This window comes from Phlebotomus papatasi, chromosome 3 (assembly GCF_024763615.1).
Source record: "Phlebotomus papatasi isolate M1 chromosome 3, Ppap_2.1, whole genome shotgun sequence".
NCBI classification, from domain to species: Eukaryota; Metazoa; Arthropoda; class Insecta; order Diptera; family Psychodidae; genus Phlebotomus; species Phlebotomus papatasi.
Genome location: NC_077224.1, coordinates 72,763,102 through 72,784,963, shown reverse-complemented (window position 1 = coordinate 72,784,963; position 21,862 = coordinate 72,763,102). Strand labels below are relative to the sequence as shown.

The 21,862-nt window shown below is 33.4% G+C and overlaps 1 protein-coding gene across 1 annotated transcript in view; it reads left to right on the top strand.

The window, feature by feature from the left end:
- The window catches only part of LOC129807296 (sushi, von Willebrand factor type A, EGF and pentraxin domain-containing protein 1), a 39,864-nt gene that overhangs the window by 16,622 nt on the left and 1,380 nt on the right, over positions 1 to 21,862 (top strand). The window contains exons 2-9 of the mRNA XM_055856471.1: positions 13,012 to 13,179; positions 13,455 to 13,763; positions 16,169 to 16,429; positions 16,494 to 16,646; positions 19,539 to 19,688; positions 19,752 to 20,940; positions 21,011 to 21,123; positions 21,633 to 21,812. Coding sequence (XP_055712446.1) covers positions 13,012 to 13,179; positions 13,455 to 13,763; positions 16,169 to 16,429; positions 16,494 to 16,646; positions 19,539 to 19,688; positions 19,752 to 20,940; positions 21,011 to 21,123; positions 21,633 to 21,812 — 2,523 coding nt within the window. The remainder of the gene's footprint in view (positions 1 to 13,011; positions 13,180 to 13,454; positions 13,764 to 16,168; positions 16,430 to 16,493; positions 16,647 to 19,538; positions 19,689 to 19,751; positions 20,941 to 21,010; positions 21,124 to 21,632; positions 21,813 to 21,862) is intronic.

Sequence of the window (21,862 nt, the reverse complement as noted above, 5' to 3'; positions counted from 1 at the left end):
TTAGAGCACTTCTAATATAACCTCAAAAGAAAACATGAAAATCTTTACGTGATTTTCTACATGTTTCAGTTTGATTATTCAGAATTTAAGTTAAACTAATCATAATCACAATTTTGTGAATAAAATTAAGCAACTGATTATTATTTGAATATAAACAGATATTTAATATAATGAAACCAGTATAGATAGACAATGTACAGTGCATTATACTATCATTATCCTTAACGGTAAAATGACATTGTGAGACTTCTCGTAATCTTAAGTCTTTTTTTTTAGACACCTTTAAGTGTCCAAAAAGAATGATGAAGAAATTACGCAAGTCACAATTCAATGAACTTTTCTATTTTCTCTGAAAATTGTTTTTTTTATAGTCAGACGCAGAAAAAGCATTAAAGAAATCTGTGAGAGTGATGAATAAAAACATGTTTCACTGTTAATACAGTCGCTTCATCATCATTTTCAACTAATTTTCTACACATTTCCTCCTCTCAAACATTCAAAATTTTCTGGTAGAAATTGATGGGAAGATACAAGAATGATATGAGGAATTGTGAGACTGTGAATTGTCGTTATAATTTGCACTTCTTGAATAAACAATGTGGGAGTCATTAAATTTTCTGTGATATTTTGTGAAAGGAAGAAATCTTTACAAAAAAAAAAATGCAGGAAGAAATTGTGTCTCAAGTCTTGGAAATGAACTAAAAGCTGAGTAAAGAAGCAATGTTAAAAAAAAATCAAAGACAGTTATTGGTGATTGCGGCACGTTCTTGATCGATCAATTGAACACAAATATCTCAACAACTGCAGTTAAGTCAATAATTGACTTGAAGATTGAAAAATAATGAATATTTTGCATAGAATTGTTTAGTTGCTCCAAGGAATCACGATGTAACAAATATTATCTGAAGACCACAAAACAGTGTCTCTCAAGAGGGAAAAAGATCGTGCTAAAGTAAATTTTTCCAATGTGCGAAACACAATGTGAAAGAAGGTTCTCTCAAGGTGATCTTGTGCTGGAAAAAAAACCAAGAAAAAAATAACAGATCCATAAACTGCCACTTGGAATTGTGTAAAATTTAAACACAATGTGAACTTTAGGTGATCTTTAAGAGCTTGAGGAAGTATCGTGAAAACCTCAATTTCTCTCTCATCTTCATCATAATTTACAGTGACAGCTAATTTTTTGCACTCATGTGAGTAAATATTTACACAACTGAACCGTGGGGGCGGATGAAAGACGAAAGAAATTCAATTGGACTGACTTTGTGACGTGAAAATTGAATAACAATCGCCGTATATCGAAAAATAGCACTAAAATCTAGGCGATCAGTTGAAAGACCTCGATTTAAAGTGGGCTCTTTATTTGGGCAACTTGAATATCTTAGCGATCTGATGTGAATTAAATATTGCGGATAAGAGCTGATTAGGGGGAGGTGGGGCTACTTTGAGCTGTGGGGCTAGATTGTTATACGACTTTTTCGCCTATTTCCCAATGAGGCTGTTCCTTACAATTATTTTATTTAGATCCACAATTATTTTGTCTATCCAAATTATATCAAGTTAAAAGTCAGTTTCCATTAGAAATATGCGAAAAAATCGTATAACAATGTAGCCCCACAGCTCAAAGTAGCCCCACTTCCCCCTAACTAAAAAACAACTTTCTAGATAAAATCTGATTTTGCGACTGAATTATTAAAATAAATTTGACAAATTAAAAAAAATTGAAACATTTCAAGAGAGGCATTTGAATTTTGAAGGTGTGGCAATTTGCTTAATGTGAAACAGAATAGATTGAAGTGCTACCTTTTAGATTTTAAAACACTTTAATTAGACAAGGATTTAATTACAGAACTTTAGTACTATTTGTTTATATGCCAAAATGTACAAGATTTTGTAATATTATTGTTTGCATTAATAGCAATTGTACAGAGGAACATCCTAAAATCGGGTCCCGGTCAAAATCCCGAATTCTTAAAAGTGTTATAGCTACTTCCGCGATTGCACCCGCGCTTGCTGGAGGCAAAGGGAAATCTTCTGTGTCTTGGGAAATTATTCTAAACATTTTCCTCCATGTAATTTAATCCCTTTCAGGATTTCGAACATTCGCGATTTTGGCTGCCACCGAAAAAATCAATATAGAAGCAGGATTAAATCAATACCAGATTGTCTTAAAATCAAATACCAAAATTGAACAGAATCAATACCGAAGTATCATAAAATCAATGTTTCAATGGGATAAAATCAATACATGAACGCCCTAAAATCAATATCAAAATAGGATCAAATCAAAACCAAAACATCCTAAAAACAATACCAAAATAGGATAGAATCAATACTGAAACACACTAAAAACAATACCAAAATAGGATAGAATCAATACCGAAACACCCTAGATGCAATTCCTCAATGGAATAGAGGCAATACCAAAAAAAAACTAAATTCAATATCGAAATAAGACAGAAGCGACAGGGACCCTCTAAAATCAATATCGGAGTAGGATAGGGTGGAATAACCGGCTATCGCCATGTTTAGGAAAAAATTAAATTCATTTAATCATAACTTTTGAATCCTTGTTACAAGATAAGTCAAATTTGACACAAAGTTACTTAGATGTATTGGCTCTAGATACGTGAAAACAATAATCCTAGAACATAACGCTGGACTACTTAAAAAACTGATTTTTATTAATAATGCAAAAATAACCATTTCATCGCCACTTTTTACCACTTTTCGCCAGTTTTGTAAAATTTGTAGCCACTTCTCGCCACCCACTTGAAAAGAACCACACTCGGTTATTTTAGGCAATGCTATGAAAAGAATACATTCACCATTTCTCTTTCCTTGTGATCACTTTATTATTACTCTCTTTAAATGATTTTTCTTCACTTTTATTTGAGAAATCAAATTATGGGGCTTTTGCAGAAAGTAAACAATGCAGATTTGACAACTAAGAATGTACGAAGTGAAGTTAGCGTCGTCTATTGAAATGATATGGCGACAGGTAGTAAAATCAATTCCAGAATATTACCACTTCTCGCCATGCCTCATTTTTATACAAAAATAATATAAAATGAAATATTAATTGACTAAATACAAATTTTATGTATTCCACAAGTGCAATGAAATATTCAATAGACAAATTATTTACCCAAATAGGTATTTTTGGCCTGATGAAAATTTGACGACACTTACTACATTTGGTAAGAGATGTTGGATTCGATGCACTTGCTTAAAATATTGCTCTAAAAAGTGATCAAAATCGTGAATCCAAAACGAATAATTATTATTTTTCGATTCTATGCGTAGAAGCAGAAACAATATAAAAAAATTGCGACTCATTTATTTCATAAATTGCGAAAAATAGCGATTTCAATGTAAGTGGCGAGAAGTGGGGCACTGGCGAGAACTGGTGATTCCACCCTAAAATCAATACCAAAACACTCTTAAAAACAAAAAATGAAAAATAAATACAGAAATGGGATAGAATCAAATACCGAAATACCCAAAAATCAATACCGAAATGTAATAAAATCAGTGCCAGAACGCCTTAAAATTAATGTCTCAATGGAATAAAATCAACTGAAACATCATATACTCAATGCTCAATACTATTTCCCCCTAGAAAATGACTTTCCGAAAATCAATACTGCAGTAGTGGAATAAAATTGATTCCAGTATTATTTAGAAATTCAACCTATTTTCTCTGTGGAGGACGTTCAATCGACAATCCTAAGCTTTCAGTGTATGAGACTTTGAGATAAACCTTCTCTGCAAAATTTTGTATATAAATATTCTTAAGGATCAGCCTGATTCTATTTGGGCCTCTTATGTTCAATATTAAATGATCCCGATGTCGTTTTAAAACTTGTTTTTTTTATTAAAATTAGACTTTCATACTAAAAATAGGACAGATCTTTGAGCCTGAATTATTTAAAAAATATATTTTACATTTTGTTTTTAAATTTTAATAATAAACATTTTGGAATGTTTTTTTTTCGTCTTCAAAGCCTTATATTCGTTCCTAAGTATTCCAGTTTTAAGATTAGGTTTAAATCGTTTAAATTCTAACTATAATTTCTACTCCAGCATTATTGTCCTTAGCAAATATAAAGGGCCTAAAAAAGATACATCCTAAAAACATAAGGTTGAGTCCAGTAATTTCACGCCACTTTATTTCGCTTTCGAAATATAACTAGTTTTTCGTAAAAATATGCAATAGACTCGTTCAAATAAGGGCATTTGGGATCGAAATGTCATTCGAATTATGAGAAAATTAAAACGTGAAATCGTTTGAAGTCCAAAGATTTTTTATTTATCTAGATACCCATAACTATTGTATAAAAAATTTATATAATGTGCGACATTTGTAATCTATTGCTAGATAAAGCTACAGTCACTTTTAAATAACCGCAGATATTTAACGTTTTATATTTTAAATTGTTGAATATTATTCTTATGGCCTCTATACACTAGAGAATTCTATGTCCATACTCAAACAAATTCCCTATGTTTGAGTAGGGTAAGAAAAACTCTTCAATATGGACATAAATTCTATTCAAACGTAAGCCTCAATTAATTTGTGATTCACAGATAGGTAAACAGGTGTGCCACTCACGGTATACTTTGTGCGCCGATGTCTACCGATTATCTAATTTTGGAAACTTATCGGCGCCGATCAGCCGATCTGTCACTCACAATTGAAGCGCTAACCCTACTTATTCACCCTCTGGTTCTGACAAAATTTTAGTGCTGCAAACACTTATTTTTTCCATACAGAAGTAGATCTTGAAAACTTCGAAAATCTATTCGAAGATCCAAAAAAGAGACTTTCTTACTTCTTCTGTTCGAATTTCGAAGTGCTCAAGTGTCAAAATGTGACGGTCTTTACATTGTTGTGAGGAAAAATACAGAACAGCGACGTTTACTGTACTTGCCCCAGTATTTAATCACTCCATAATCACTGAGTAACTCTTTTGCCAGTTTTCTAGTGTGATATTTTATAAATTTTCCCCACCTTGTTCGAAAATTTAGTATGAAATTTCGAAATTGAATTTGAATTCTTCGAACTTCAACGACTTTTGTGCAAATAGAGTTCCATTTACCTTTTATCCAAGACACTATTGGAGAATCAAAATCTACTTCTGTTTGGGCTCATTCTATTTTTTATTAACTTTGATTGAGCCCTAAATTAATTGAAACTTTTCTATTGCGATCAGACTTAGCAAATGAATTACATTTTCTTTTATTTACACGACATATGTGTTTCAATACAGAAATTGTTACCAATATTTGATGTCAATTGCAAGAAAAATTGATGAAGACGATGGACTGTAAATATCACTGAAAAAATGAATCTCAAGGTTGATGTTGAACGCAATTCTTGAAAAAATTTACAAAGACACGCACCTTTGGTGTTGAAAATTAGAATTTACGGTACGTTTGTGTGCTGTCTAATTTAATTAATTAAGAAATATTGTTGCCAATGAGACAACGTTGCAGTCTAAGAGAGTTTAACCAAACAATTACCACATTTTCCGACGTTGAAACAGACACGAACCTCCAGAAATTGTCAGTAAATAAAATTGTGGTAAAATATTATAACGTCTTGTGTCACGCGGAGGATTCTGTGGGTATTATTAGCAATTTTTATTTGCACGATTTCTTCATTTAATCTCCTTCCATCAACGCAAGATTTCTTTTTACGACATTCGGAGACTCTCAACAAAAGTTTCTGCCGAAAAAAAAATCTCAAAATCACGTTCACTGAAGCACAAATTGTCATCATATTTCTGTTGCGTTATTTCTGGCTTTACAGAAAATAATTCCACGTGAAACTAGCTTATTATAAAGTGTTCTTCAATGGTGAATTAATGTCACTTAACATTGATAGTTTTTTTTTTCTTGTGGAGGCTCGTGACGAATTTTTGTTGGATATTTTGGCGTGAGTCGGAAAAATTGCGCGTGCATTGACCTAAAAAGCCTTTGAAAAAATAAGCTCCTGAAGGTCTTGAATTTTCTCAATTTTTTATTTATTGCACAGAATAAATTTTACGGGAGATTTTGCAAAAATTAACACTTGCAATTTGATTTAATTATTTTTTCGGGAAATCGGAAATAATAAAATTTGCAGAAAAAAGAAATAGATTTTCATTACCCAATTATATTTTTCAAAAAGTGAATGTTGTTTTTTCTAAGATTTTTTTGCATTATTCGTTAAGTTATTATAAGGTTAGAATTCTAGGGTTTATCAATAAAATAATAAAATATTTTATTTGAAGCTCGTTTTAATTTAATAATCTTTGAAGTACTTACATTTAAACTGGGATTTAATAATTTTATTCATAAATTTATGGTTTTCTATGTTTTATGCATCAACATCTAAACTTTAGTAAGCAATAAATTAATAAATATATATCTAATTTAGGTTATGTTTAGAGCTTTTCTTATTATATGAACACCTTTATGTAGTATGCATGTATGCAACCAAGCGCCTGGCAAGTTGGCCTTTTTATATGGAGCTATTTGAAGCCAATTCCTAAATTGATCTCGGACTCAGCTCACGGTGCTCCGAGGAAAAATTTATTTAAATAAAAATTTAGTATATTTATCCCTCCATACGGAAAGGTATCTTATAATACGGAAAAACTTCTCACTTTTTAAATATTTAGCATAACGATCACGAGTGCAAAAAAATTCCCATACGCATTTGTATGTGAAAGTAAGAAACAGGCTTCAACTTTGAAGGCCACTCACCGGGGACTAGTATGCAACCCATAATAAATTCACTTAAGCTTTACTAAGTTTACTAAGCCGTCCCGTACTGCTCTTCCACTGAGTTCGAGCGGTATAATAAATGTATTGAACATAACCTCAAAAGAAATTTTATAACATTTTAAAAAATATTAGGGTCAGACTACGCATACTTTTAGAACAACAGAGCAAATTATTAGAATGATTTTGAAGATTTTAAAGCATGATGTTTTAGAAATAATGTCAAAGACTTCTTATACCTTGACATTATAGGCCTCTCTTCCATCACCATATCCCTTCTGGCTATTTAATGGTAAAAAACCGTGCACAATTCTTGCACAAACTAATGAAATTATTAAGTTAATTAAAAGGTGGAAAATACGCCTTCAAAGTGTGACTTGAATGACCTAGAAAATTCAATTGCTCTTGCAATTTTTCCCTCGAACTCTAATTGTAAAATAATTGTGAAAATTGTTGCCATTCTTCCTTCTGGTTCAACAGCAATCTGTTGTGCAAATTATTTCGTGCATCTTCAATGCTATTTTAGAGTATATACACGATTAATGTATATGTTTGCAATAAAATAATAGAAATATTTTAGTTTAATGACCTCTAAAAATCTTGTAATTGCAAACACAAGAGGGAGATATTCTTTCTGTGTAAATGAAAATTTCTCACATGATGTGATAAATTTTAGGTGCTAATGCTTCGGCAAACTATGTCAAATTGTAACGGTTATCCAGAGGTAAATATTAAGTTTGAATGGATCTGCGAAAATTATCGGGAAAAGGACGGTCTGTGTCTGGTAAAAATCTAGCAATTATTTCTCTCTAAAATTATTTTTTTGAGTTGTAATAACTCTAGGACAGAGTGCTAATAAAGTCAGCTAATTTATTTTAATGAATAATCAATGGAAAATTTGCCAATTGATTAACAGTCTCGTAAAATAAAAAATTCCACTGAATTAATTTGAGAAGACAAACACTTCACAGGCAGATTTTCAGCTCAAATAAACTGCGCTATAAAAATATATTAAAATTAAATAATAAATTATGATAAAACAGGGAATTAATAATGTATAACATGATCTGTTTTATTTGCTCTTTTACTCATTAGACAATCTAGAAAAAATCAATTGAGGAAAAGTTCTTCATTAGAGGCCTCAATTGAAATTGTAAATAAGAAACAACCAGGAAAATGTGCGAATTGGCGCGAATTTTCTCACCAAAATGCAATCAAATAAATCTCAGCTGAATGATAAAGTATAACAATAGTCTCAAGCAACTCGTAATCCACCTCTTTTATCAATTTAACGTTGGAAGTTTGCACAAGACATCGCGCAAAAACTTTCTTTCTCTCACCATTTCTCATAGATATTAACTTGATATTCACACAAAACCATCTCTCTTGGCAATTTTCACCCAGAGAGTTGCACTATTACTAAATTTATCGACTTTTCTCTTTCACTCTAGTTGCGTTTTTTCCAACCAAAACATTCATTACACGTGCTATATAGTAATTCGTTAAAATTACTGAAATTACTCTTTCGATGATATAACAAGTACAAAACAAAATTTATTTCCTATACTTACGCCTAATGATAATTTTTTTTTATTATTGAACAATTTATTTTTTAATTAATATACAGGATTCTATTTCATTTTATTACTTTCAAGAGTCCACACTGTATACATTCTGACATAATTTGTGACTATTAAAAAGGTTTTGTAAGTTTTTATTTCTGATTTATTTTCTTTAATTCAATTAGGGGAAAACTTTCAGGCTTCGCACGCATTCTGGCTTCGAACACTTCATATTTTTCCAGTATACCTTAATGAATTTGGTCTAAGTTTTTTTTAGGAAATCTGTTACTTAATTCATAATGCCCTAGGTTAAATTCATTAAAGAAATATGGGAGAAATGTATTCAAGGCTAGTGAATGTGCGAAGCCTGAAAACCTGCCCATATTCTTGTAGCCAAAATTTGACTCTCCAAATGTGTCTCGGCTAACAGGTAAAAACTTTCTAGGAGACTTTCTATTTGCACAAAATGTCGTTGACGTTCGAAAAATTCAAACTGAATTTCGAATTTTCATACTAGAAATTCATGTAGGATTATAAAAAAATATGAAATAGCACAGTAAGAATGTGTCAGTGATGGATTTAACATTGGGACAGGAATGCTATGAACCTATTTGCTTTGATTGTCCCTGTAATGAAGTAAAGACTGACAGAATTGACCGAAATTCGAACAGGAAGTGCTTCTGCCACCATACGGACAAAACGAGAAATATTGTTTTTTCTTTGGCTTTCGCAAACGATCTTCGAATGCCATTTATCGGGGTAATTCCGATTGTATGCGCTCGGCTCGGAATATCGAATTCTGGAACGGAGTCTCTGAAGACCACAAGCCGAGATTTCATACCGTTCGATCCATAGAACCCAGTAACAAAGGTAACGAGTCAATCAGGCTAACTATCCCATTATGCTTTTCTCTTTAATTTTAGTTTAAATGCAAAAATATTTTCATCGCCTCAATTAGGGGAAAGTACTCTCCCTTCGAACGTTGATGCCTCCGAATAATGTGAATTTTCTTTTAATTTTCCTAAGACACTTACACAATTCTATTAAATATTAGTTAGCTTATTTTTAATTATTGATAATTATGTGATAATTATGTGTAAATCTCTAAGGAAAGATAAAATAAACTCACATTATTCGAAGGCATGAACGTTCGAAAGGAGAGTACTTTCCCCTATTATTTTTCTCCCCGTTTTAATCAAACAATTTCCCTAACCTTTGATCCAAAACCAATTGGGCTATCTTCTCACCTACAAAACAAGAACTTGCGCAAGACTACTCCAACAATGAAGTTTACACTTTTATTGTGATTTTAAGGAGACGAAGAAGAATGGCCAATTATTTTGCTAAACGACTGTTCCAATAACTTGAAAATAATACCAAAGAGTGAGACACACACCTGAAAAATCAAGGCTTTTTCCATCATTTATGTTGCATTTGCAAGAATGGATAAATTTTTTTTTATGAATTTCAACACAGTCATAACTCTCGAAAAATAAAAGAAACTGTCGTCGCAAAAAAAAAAGAAAAACAGAGACCTATCAAGTGGATATTTTACAAGATAAGTCAAGTAAAGTTCCTCTTTTGTCCATTTCCTGGACTCCTCAAAACCCATCCAACCATTTAGAAAAATCCAACGAGATGAATTGAAGAGAATCATTATAAATTTTGTTTGAATTCCATTCCATTTGCATAATTTTCAACTCATGGGGTTTTTATCTCTTTCAACGTGAAAATTACTGGTGCGTGGCTTTGGATTGTTTTCCCTCCCAATTGTCTCTGACTCTTTTTTCCCATTTGGAACTTTGGAACACGAGCTCAGTGTCTCTGTGAGTGATGACTCTTTCTTGAACTTGCTCACTGAAAAGATTGAATTTTAAGCAGTACTTCGTGCATGTGCTGGCTTTTCAATTATACACCGCAAAAGACAGGGAATTAATGAAGGGAATCGTGTTAAAATCAATTAAATTTTGATGGAAAAGATTAGAGAAATTCTGTTACAATTCATCATGATTTGCAAAAAAAAAAGAATTGTTAGAATAGTGGAAAAATTAAACTAGAAAGTTTTAAGTGAATTTACTTCTAATCCTTCTTTATTCCTCATTTTCTACACTGAGTGAGAGAAATCCGAAAAAGTTAAAATAACATTCCGGAAATGTAAATTTTACCCTGCAGTATTGATCCGAAATCGGTGTAAATATTACCCTTTTTAGGTGTATTATGGGTTAAAGTTACTCTTTTTCATGTTGATTTTACCCTCAAAAAGTGTAAAATTAACATTAAAAAATGTTGATATATTTTTACACCCGAAAAGTATTAAAGTTATGACGAAAAAAAGTTAATCGTAGCCTTTTTTTCTCAGTGTACTCTCTCATTGAGCTAGAGCAACCAAAAAGTAAATTGATTATTATTTTCTGTTTTTGAAATACCTTAATCTTAATTTTTGAAAATGAAAATCATAAGCTTACTTTTAATTTTTTTTTTAAACTGATATCTGAAAATTATATGAAAGATTATCAGATAACGATAAAAACAACACTTAAAAACTAATTAAGTAGTCATAAAAATTATGAATCGTGTGAAATCTCCCATTATCATCCTAATTAAATATTGTAGTGCCAATTGTTTCGATCCTATTACGCTTTTTTTATAAATTTTAAGTGTTTTAATGGGTCCCGATCAAAATCCCGATAGCCAGAATCCCAGGAACCAAAATTCCGAAAGCCAAAAACCCAAATAGTTCGATATCCGAATAGTCGAATTCCCGAATTCTTAAATGTGTCACAGCTCCTGGAGGCAAAAAGAAATTTTGCCCCTTTCGTATAATTGTTTAATTTCGTCCCTTTCAAGATTTAGATCATTCGGAATTTTTATGTACTTCTCGAAACTTTAAGATTTTCGGGATTTTGGTTTTTGAGGATTTTTTTTTACTTTTCAGAATTTTTACTTTTCGGGATTATAAATTTATTATGAATGCGACTTTAACGCATTCGAGATCTCAGCCCATTCTGGATTTTGACTTTCGGGATTTCTACCCATTTAGGATTCACATTTATTAATTTTTTTTTCTCAATAACGCTATATCTTAAGTTATTGGTGCCCAAAGAACGATTTACAAAAGAGAACTCAAGAAGCACTTTAATAGAAGAAAGATAGAAATACCTTATATCTCCATATTCGTTGTAGTTATCTTGACTTTCTTCAAAAATTCCCGAATGCCCTTTAATTATATGAAAAGCATTACGTATAACAACATGTCCCTTTTACTTCAAAAGATAAGCTAGTTTTGCTTAACATCAAAGGGTTGAAAAAAAAAACAACATTATAAAAAAATCGAAGATTCAGAGTATAATAGCTTTATTAAAATATGTTTATTCGAAACTTTGTATACAAAGTTTTTGAATAAGGATACTTTTTAGGGCTCTGTGATCTTCAGAGGTCTTAATTCTATTTTCAAGTAGATAGGATTGGATTGAAGCAAGGATAGGAGACATTTTCGTACATGGAATATGAACGATGTTTAAGGATTTATGAGAAAAATCTGGAAAATTCCAGTAAAATAAAGAAATAGGAATTAGGAATATGATTTTTCTAAAGAGATCCTCTTTTCAAAAATTTTTTTCTTTTCTTTTGTAGGCAAGAACGTAAAGATAAACCGTTATTGTAAAAAAGGAATTTTATTAAAAAAATTAACCCATTTCTTAATGTTTAATGCTCTAGTGCTTTTTGTATACATAATTTGGTGTAGATTTCGGAACGAAAGTTGTTACTTTTTCCAATACTTATTTGATGGTCTTGTTCGTGGCGAAAGGTAGGACCATTTTGCCCATCGTCCTTTGAATACTTATTCTCATAAAAAAAGTAAATTTATAAGCATAACATAATATTACTTTCTCTTTTCCAGTTAAATTAAATTAAGTTTAATATTCTAACGAAATTGACAATAAGCGTTCCCTGCCGAATGAGCGTTCCTTCAGCCTTAAAGATCTTGCATTGCCTTTTAAAATAATAAATAAACGAAGAATTAAACAAAATATTTGTTCTTTATTTAGTAAAATCATTTTGTGAAAAGCATATTGATTTGTTTACATTTTGCTTTTGAATTTAAAAAAAATATGAAATATTTTTAAAATTATTATAAAAATAGGAATATTCATGTCAAATATTTCAAGATTTGTCATGAAACCGAGGCTTTAAACGTTTACCATAGGGAACCGTTAAGATTTTCTTTAGATGTACGTACAATGTAAGAGATTTGAGTAAGCGATATGGAAAATTAAAAAAAAAAATATACATTGAAAATTGGACTTGTATGATTATCCGAAGAGTTATTCCTTCAGTTATTAAAAATCGACAAATGCGTATTAACTTTCAAAAGTCTGTTAATTCAATTATTTTTTATTGTTAATTTCGATCACTTAGCCAAAGCAATGAAGAAGATTGTAAAGAATCTCAGCTAAATGTGCTTTTAATTTTTCATCACCAATCCCTTACTAAAGCAAACACCTGAATCATCAATATATTTTTCTAATAACAAAATTTCCCCGAAAGCTCATTCACTTGTCGTAATTCAATTAGACTTATTACTGAGAAATTCATTAGGTCTTTTGCGCACGTTTTGGCGCCTTTTGACTAATTTGTTCCTCATTTCTCTTTTACTTATTTATTTTTTTCTTTCTAGTTTGTGGCCCACCAGCAGTTCCCGCCAATTCCCGCGTAGGAATTGCAACAATCGACAGTGGCTACGTAGAAGCCCGGTACGAATGTGACTCTGGGTATGAGCTATTCGGGTCGCCCACAATCAGATGCGATCCAAAACGTGGATGGGACAAAGACATTCCATTCTGCGGTGAGTTTTTATGTCTTTTTTGGGTATTAATTGAGGAAGAACATTAGTCTTTTGCAAAATTTCAATGAAAAAAATACTTCTTGGAGGCTCATGAAAGTCAAGTTACTTTTTTAAGTTGAGCAACAAGATGACACAAAAGACATGGGATAGTGAGAGAAACTCAATTACACATTGTGACATAGCTGGAAAGTTTTCCCACATGAAGACCAGTCTGAAGTGTCGCTAAGGGCAAGGTTGAGGTCACTTCATCTGTGATTTTATTTCTTCCTCCACAGGCACAAATGTCGCCTTCCGGAAACCCGTGAATCAGTCATCGGCCACAAGAGCGGGTCCCGCAAGTTTTGCCAATGACGGGAAACTGGGCAACCAGAATCCCGATGGCCAAGAATGCTCAGAGACACAAAAGGAACCATCCCCATGGTGGAGGGTGGACCTTTTGATGCCACAGGCTGTTCGTGTGGTCAGGATCACCACAAGAGGCTGCTGCGGCTTTCAACCCATTCAGGATCTGGAGATCAGGGTTGGGAACAGCAGCACGGATTTGCAGAGAAATCCTCTCTGTGCTTGGTATCCAGGCACAGTTGGTGAGTTTTATTTCGAAAAATACCAGGGACGGGTTTTCAAAAAAAAAAAAAAAATTGAAGAACCATTGTTTTATCTGAAGCTTTCTTATACGTTTAAAAATTTTATTAAAGTCACCAATTTTGTAATTTCGAAAGAAAATCCTGGACTTACTTCGGAGATTCCCTCACAAATGTAATCGAATATTCCGAAAATGAATTGCAAAGTCCGAAGCCTAGAATTTTAAATACTAAAATAAAAAGTCGTTTTCGAAGGTGTTTCGAAAAAATCGAATTTTTGAATGCATTGGATGATATTCGAAAATCAAGAAAAATTTGAGTATAAGATCTTTCTTTAAATTGAGTGTCTTAACTAAAAATAAAACAATAACAATAATTAATTTTTTTAAATATGTAAAACTTAATTAAACATTCAAGTGGTAACTGACTTTTTTGCCAAAGAATCCTGTGTGTTTTTTCGTGTCCCTGAAAAGAGAAATACCACTGACGCACCCGGAAGGAGGCTATGTCCCTGAGTTTCTTAATTATACAATTGTAATATTTCTGAATTACAGGGAGTTCCGCTTTGAAAGAAATTCTCGAGACGGGAAAATAGCCCGTGAATTCACTAAAGCACAGAAAAATTGCAAACACGCAGGAAATATCTACCTCCCAATAGTGTCTTTCAGTCCGTTTTCATTTAAACCGGAACCCCGTGTACTATTTTTTGAAAATGATTTTCGAAGAAACTAGTATTTTTGTCAACAGCTTTTTCGTGTTCAAAAGTTTTTATCGAGGACAATGATATTTTGAAAGACAATTTCGGACTGACTTCAGAGATTCTGAGATTCTTCATACATGTATTTAAATATTTCGAACGTTAATTGCGAAAAAATCGAGCGCTTGAAACTGGTAAATAAATTTTAAAAAAATGATCTCAAGTATATTTTTTTAGTTTAAAATAAAGGATTATTTTCGAAATTTGATTTTATTATTTCAATCGAAAGAATTGCGAAATCCATGCATCAACCAGATGATCGCTGATAGTAGCTTGTCCGAATATTTAATCTAGAAATGAGTGATTTACGAAAATAAATTGGAGAGAATTTAATTTAAAATTTATTGAGCTCCTAAACTGCGAACTATAGAGATATAAATATTTGAAAAACATTTCAAACTTCGAAATAAGGTTCGAAAATTAATTTTTCGAACATCAGTGATACTTTTATATAAATAAAGTGCTATTTGCCTTTTAAGCGTAGAACTTTTAGACAACCAAAATCCGTTGTATTTATAGCGATTTAGGAATTTCGAATGTTTATTTGTGAATGATAGGAAGTAGTCCAATGATTCCGCATATCACACAAATTCCTATATTCACCATATTCACGTAACTTTTTTGATTCGAAGGTTTCACTTATTTTAAATATACTTCCTAATAGCATGGAAGATAATTCAAATTTGTATGTTCGAAACTTTTACATAGCGGTTTAATAAAAAGTGAATATGAAGCAGAGTATCTTTACGATTTTATACGAAAATATAGAATCTTCAGCTATGAAAAAAGCTTTCGACTTTCGAAAAACTTTCACTTGATCAAAATTTCGAATAACCTTGTACTTTCGATCTTTTACTTATAAAAATAAGATTGGTTAATTTCGAATTATTTTCGCATTCGAAGAATTGCCTGGAGTATTAGACCTGTAGGGGGATTCTGTAATTTTCGTGGCATTGTCACGTGTGAGTTCGAAACCTGACAATGCCAATCGAGCTTTTTTTTGTCATATCATATGAGTTCGAAATTGCAATTCACTGATTTTTTTAATGAATTGCCTTTACTTAGTGATACTATGCAAATGCAGTGTGTCTTGGTTGATTTGTTTACCAATATTCATTGTCATTTTAATCGCTAGAAATCTAAAATATGTGACTTCTGACAATGTAACGTGAGCTGAAATAGCAATATCACGGCTACAGAATCGCATTTTCGAAAAAGTTCTCCTGAGATTCAAACCCTATTTGTCATATGGCATTGCCAGAGCGTTACAGAATTCCCCTCCTGGTGAAAATTTTTCAGAAACATTGTATTTTAATAGAGCTCCTGGTTTTTTGGACCTGCTGACAAAAGTATCAACTGATACGATTTCGAAATATCTTTCGCATGCTAAAGTGAATTATTTTCCAAATCATTTTAAATTACAAATCGCACAAATCCAAAAGTATTCCCAAAAAATGGTTTAGTAATTAAGTCAATTAAATGTAATTCTTATGAAAGCTTCTGCATAATCCAAGCAATTACCACCTATTAAAAAATTGCAAATATTATGCTAATTTCGAAAGAGAGTAGAAATAATTCCAGCAAGTGCGTCTACGTGTAAAAAGTGAATTTTATCATGCAATTAAACCTTCTTCTTGATGTAATTTTTCAGATGAGGGCACAACAAAAGTATTCACTTGTGCTCGACCCCTTGTGGGTCAATTTGTGGCCATTCAGCTGGTTGGAGTTGAGGGCAGTCTCAGTCTCTGTGAAGTGGAAGTCTTCACAAATGACGAGTTCTCACCTGAGAGGTGTGCATCACCGGATTTAAGTGCAGACACGATCTTAGCGTCATTTTCACGCACGTGCTACGAATTTCACGTGACTCGAGGGGAGAATTATGATAGAGCAAGGAAGATTTGCCAAACAAATGGTGAATTATTGTAAATAAGTGGCTTTGAAGAATTGTTTGAGAATATCTGTTTTTTGGCTTTCAGGTGGAGATTTGATCCACAGTTTCCGTGGTCCAGCCCATGAATACATCCTGTCCGAATTGGACAGACGGAAAGCTGACCTGAGGACCCAATTGGTGTGGATAGGTGCCCAAAAGGAGCCCGGAATTACGTCACGTGTGTGGAAATGGGTCAACGGTACGTGGAAATTGTTACATGAACATCTCTCTTTAGCCCCTAAACATCCCATTCTTACCAGCTGCATATCAATTGTGCAGAATCTCTCGAAAAAATGCGTGGAAAAATTATTTATTACTCCATCAAGCAAATTTGAATACAATTGCATTTGAATCCAAAGGGAAAAAGCTGCTGCAAAAGTGGAAAAACAATCGCGAGAGAAGATTCTGTGATCCATCCGTTCAATTGTCGATTGGACTACGATATGAAAAACGAGGAAATTATGTCATCAAATCAAACACAGAACAGACCCTCTTTCACAAGAAGCACCAGTCAAAGAGAGGAAATTGCACATGAGAAAATTCACATGCAATTTGTACCGGTAGCAACTTAAAGTTGCATGAGATTCTATACCAAAAGTTTCTTTCTCCATGCGCTCTTGTGCCATTGAGGTTTGCAAGCAAGAATGGGAGAAATAGGAAAAAATTTCAGTAATTTTTCGCAAAGCCTCAATCCCTCAATCCAATCTTTTTTTTTCGGCTGTAATAACTAGACGACATTTTAATTATACATTTCTGCAACTCGTTAAAAAAAATGCTTTTGTCTTCTTCACAAATGAGGCTAAATTGACAGACTTCTTGCGCGCTTTATTGAGAGAAAGATTCGAGCGAAAAAATTGCAGTAATGATAGAAAGTGGAGCATCTTTTTAATTGTTCGAGCAATTGAAAAAAATTGCAGAAAAATCTAAGGGAAAAGTCATCAGAAAGGCATATAGAAAGTGAAACTGCTAGCTTACAACTATTATAATGCGCTTTTGAAGCCTTCAGAGCAAGGTTTCTTTATAAAGATTTCAAATTCTAAACTGCTATAACGACAATCGATTACTTCTTTTATTTCTCGAACTTTACCGAGTTTGTATTTGAGTTGATCAATTCACAGTTTTACCTACGATAACAGCAATTGATCATTTGCTTATCTCCGTAGTTACTCTCAACAAAATCTATCAGTATCTCCGAAAATGACTGTAATTTTTATTCAAATTCAAATGTCAACAGCCATAACGACAACCGAATATTTTCGTTTTTCTGTCACTAGATATTTTATAGCATCATTTCTATTTAAATTTAAAATTTCAATGACCATAACAACAATCGATTGTTAATTATTTTTTCTTTTACTTAATGAATTGGACTGATCTACAAAATGAATTTCTTTTTTACAATTCTAAATTTTTTCTGCCCTTTGCTTTTCGTTTACGTTTACACAATATACTCCTGAGTGATTTTTATAGCAAACTCTCTTGAATTTCTATAAAATGAACTTTTTAGTTCAAATTTAAATTATCCAATATGTTATACTGTAGAAATTTTAAGAAAATAGGTTTTAATTAAAAATCGATTACATTCAGCTCTTTGTTATCCGGCACTTCGATATCCGGGTGACAGCTGCCAAACACTAGCGGTTGATGCATTCAAAATGTTTTCTTACGAAACATGTAATTTGTGCAGAGTGAATTAGTGTGTTATCAAAGTTTTTGACACACAATCGTGATACAAAATGAAACGAACACGTATCACGAAGAAAATCCTGCAGTTTTTCGACAGAAAACATATTCATTCAGCACAAAATATAAAAACCGTTGACCAAATTCAAAACACCTAAATGTCACGTCCCAACGACAGCCGAATAACGAAGAGCCGTGTGTATTTTTACTGCTCGAACTCAAAGAGAGAGCAGTTATATAATTGACTTTTTTTTCAACTTGTCACTGTTCTGGAGCTTAAACGGTAAGAGATATCGACTTCCAGTCTTCGATGACCCCCAATAAAAAAACAAAATCTCTCGACGTTTGTTTTTCCTCCTCCCAACCCACCTCTAACCCTTCCAAAAACCATGTTTTTCGTTTTTTCTCAAAATTGGTCCAAGGTTTTTCAGTGATTTTCAGATATGTTTTAGAGCTAGGTCCAGGCGAACATTTCGCCCAAACATAACTATCACCGGAAAATTCGCCATCTTGAATTATTCAAGGTCAAAGGTCAACCACTTTGTAGGGTCCATTTTTCAACCGATTTGGTTAAATTTGGATTTTATGGCAAAGTATTGCAATTTCAAACCCGGCTGCAGCGGTCTTCATGGGTAATGAACCGGTTAAGTACCGATTTTTGAATAATTTTACATCCCCAATAATTAATATTTTCTCGTGAGTTCGAACATTCCGCAAAGCTGGGACGCTTTGCCATCTCTTTTATTTAAGGTATCACCGTGAAGAGTTTTATAGCACATTCATTATTATTGAAATTTAAAATTTCAACAAACATTCTCTATATTCAACTAATTAGTTTACAGAATTTTAGAGAAATTCACTTTCGTCTTTAAAATTCATAACTTTAACATCCAAATAGACTATTTGATCATTTGCTATAATTTAGGGATTTTAAGTGTTTTTTATATTGAAATTGTAAATTTGGACAGCAATATCCAAAATTAGATCCTTTTTTTGTTTAGGATGATCCTGTGAAAACCTTCAGAGTAAATTTCGTTTCATTGAAATCTAAAATTTCAGTAGCTATAACGGTAATCGATTATTCATTTGCATTTGCATGTGAAGTTTTTTATGGTATTATTTATTTCTATTAAATCCTACAATTTCAACAGACACCCACAATTAATTTTACTTCTTTTTTATTTGTTGTAAAATCTGTAGTGTTTTATAGCAAATAGTTTTAGTTCAAATTTGAAATTTTAACGGCCATAACGACAATAGATTATTTTCAGTTTTATTTACTTATCGTAATAACTGCGAATACGTCGACTGTGGACCAAGTATTTTTCTTAAGTATCTTTCTTATCCGTATTCAAATTTGTAACTGCCATAGCAACAATTCATTAATCAACATGATGTTTGTTTCTAGGTGACGTGGTCCTAAAGCCTGCCTGGGGCAAGGACCAACCAAACAATTACAACGGAGAGCAAAATTGTGTGGTCTTAGATGGAGGTCGAAATTGGCTATGGAACGATGTAGGATGCAACCTAGACTACCTTCATTTCATCTGCCAACATGGTAAAACATCTTGAACATATTCCTTTAAAAATTCAATAAAATATCAACAAAAATTCCTTGCAGCTCCTCTATCTTGTGGATCTCCAGACTCCCTGCAAAACACTACGGTGTCCGGGAAGAATTTCTCAATAGGAGCTACTATCGAATACTCCTGTGCCAAGGGATTAGCCATGATTGGAGAGAACACCAGAACCTGTGAACCTTCAGGACTATGGAGTGGATCTGCTCCTACTTGCCAATATGTTGACTGTGGAGAACTGACGCCATTGGAACACGGTGGAGTGATCCTATCAGAACCTAGAACTACATTTGGAGTTCAAGCTACCTATTCCTGCCATGAAAATTATACCTTGATTGGGAATGAGAACAGGACTTGTCAGCTCGAAGGGTGGTCAGGGAAGAAACCCCAGTGCTTGGTGGATTGGTGTCCAGAACCCCCATCGGTTACCGGAGGCTCAGTTAGGTTGTCAGGGAAGAGAGCAGGTTCAACCGCTACATACAGCTGTGATCCTGGACACGTTTTGATCGGAGATCCAGTTCTATCTTGCGGATTGGGAGGAGAATGGACAGGAAGACCTCCAATTTGCAGATATGTTGATTGCGGGGCACCTGCAAGACCCGATAGGGGCAACATAGTTCTACTAAATAGCACTACAACTGTAGGTAGTATAGCTACATTCCACTGCGACAGAGACTTTTGGCTAGTGGGACCACAAGAACTGACCTGCACGAGAGAGGGAAAATGGAGCGGAGATGCTCCAGCTTGTGAACTGATAACCTGCGAAACTCCTAACGTCCCACCAGGATCCTACGTCGTAGGCTATGACTACAACATTCATTCATCGATTGAGTATCATTGTGATCCTGGTCACTTGCTGAGGGGAGAACGACGGCTAACTTGCCTGGAAACCGGTGAATGGAGCGGAGACGCTCCTTACTGTGAATACGTCGACTGTGGACCCCTATCCCCTATTCCCTACGGTACTCATAAGTATTCGCAAAATGCTACATTTGTAGGATCCGAAGTAACCTTCTCCTGCTCGAATTCTCATCGTTTGGCGGGTGTTGCGAAAAGAACTTGCCTAGAAACTGGATTGTGGAGTGACGTATCTCCCAAATGCGAGGAGATTAGATGCCCCGAACCTACGATAGCCGCTCATAGCATTCTGTCTGTTACGGGTAATGATCGCATGTACGGAAGGACCTTGATTAGAACATCTGATTCACCTCAAAACACGTTCCAGACTTACAGGTGAGATTGTTGCTTTCAAGTTTGATTTTTAAGGATAGGTTTTTAAACATATGTTTACGGGATGTTGTAGGATCGGAGCCCTAGCTAAGTACAGATGCGAAAGGGGCTATAAGATCATGGGAGATCCTTTGATAACATGCGAGGACAACGGACAATGGGCTGGCCTGGTTCCTGAATGCATTTGTAAGTCATTTTGGAAATCTTTTTAGATTTTGAAGGTATTCGGTTTCAAGCCTTATAAGGGCTCTATAAGAGGTACAATATATAACTTAAATTGAAAAACTTAAATTCTATGGTCTTGCTTATTCTGGTTACTCGTTTCTCTAATGATTCTTTAATTAATAACAAAACTCTAATCACGTGCGAGGTCTTTGATTTTCCAGATAAACCATTCAAAAATTCCTCTGTCTTATTTGCATCTCCATTTATCATATAACTTGCCTCTGTGTTTTTACGTGTGAAAATTTCACTAATTTGCTCAAATTAGCGTCATTTCAAAATTCCATCAAATTAATTTTTGCGTCTTGTTTTCCCAGTTATTTCATATTCTTAAAAATAAATATATATATAAGCGAAGAACAATAACACCCAAATTACAGTGTTGTTCTTAATGCTACAGCCTAATTAGGGAATTATCTCCCTCGCACCGAAAAAAGAATAAGATTAATTGGGGTTCACGTTCCCACCTACAGATGTTGATTGTCAGCAACCGGCTGGAATCCAAAATGGCAAGATGACACTGGCCACAAATGCTACCTACTATGGAGCAGCAGCTCTCTATGAATGCGATACAAACTACAAATTAGACGGGGTTTCCCGGAGATTGTGCTTGGAAGATGGGACATGGAGTCACGAGACGCCAATGTGTAAAGGTAATTCTCAAGAAAAAATTTCCTCATGCAAGACCGCTTATGGTTGACTT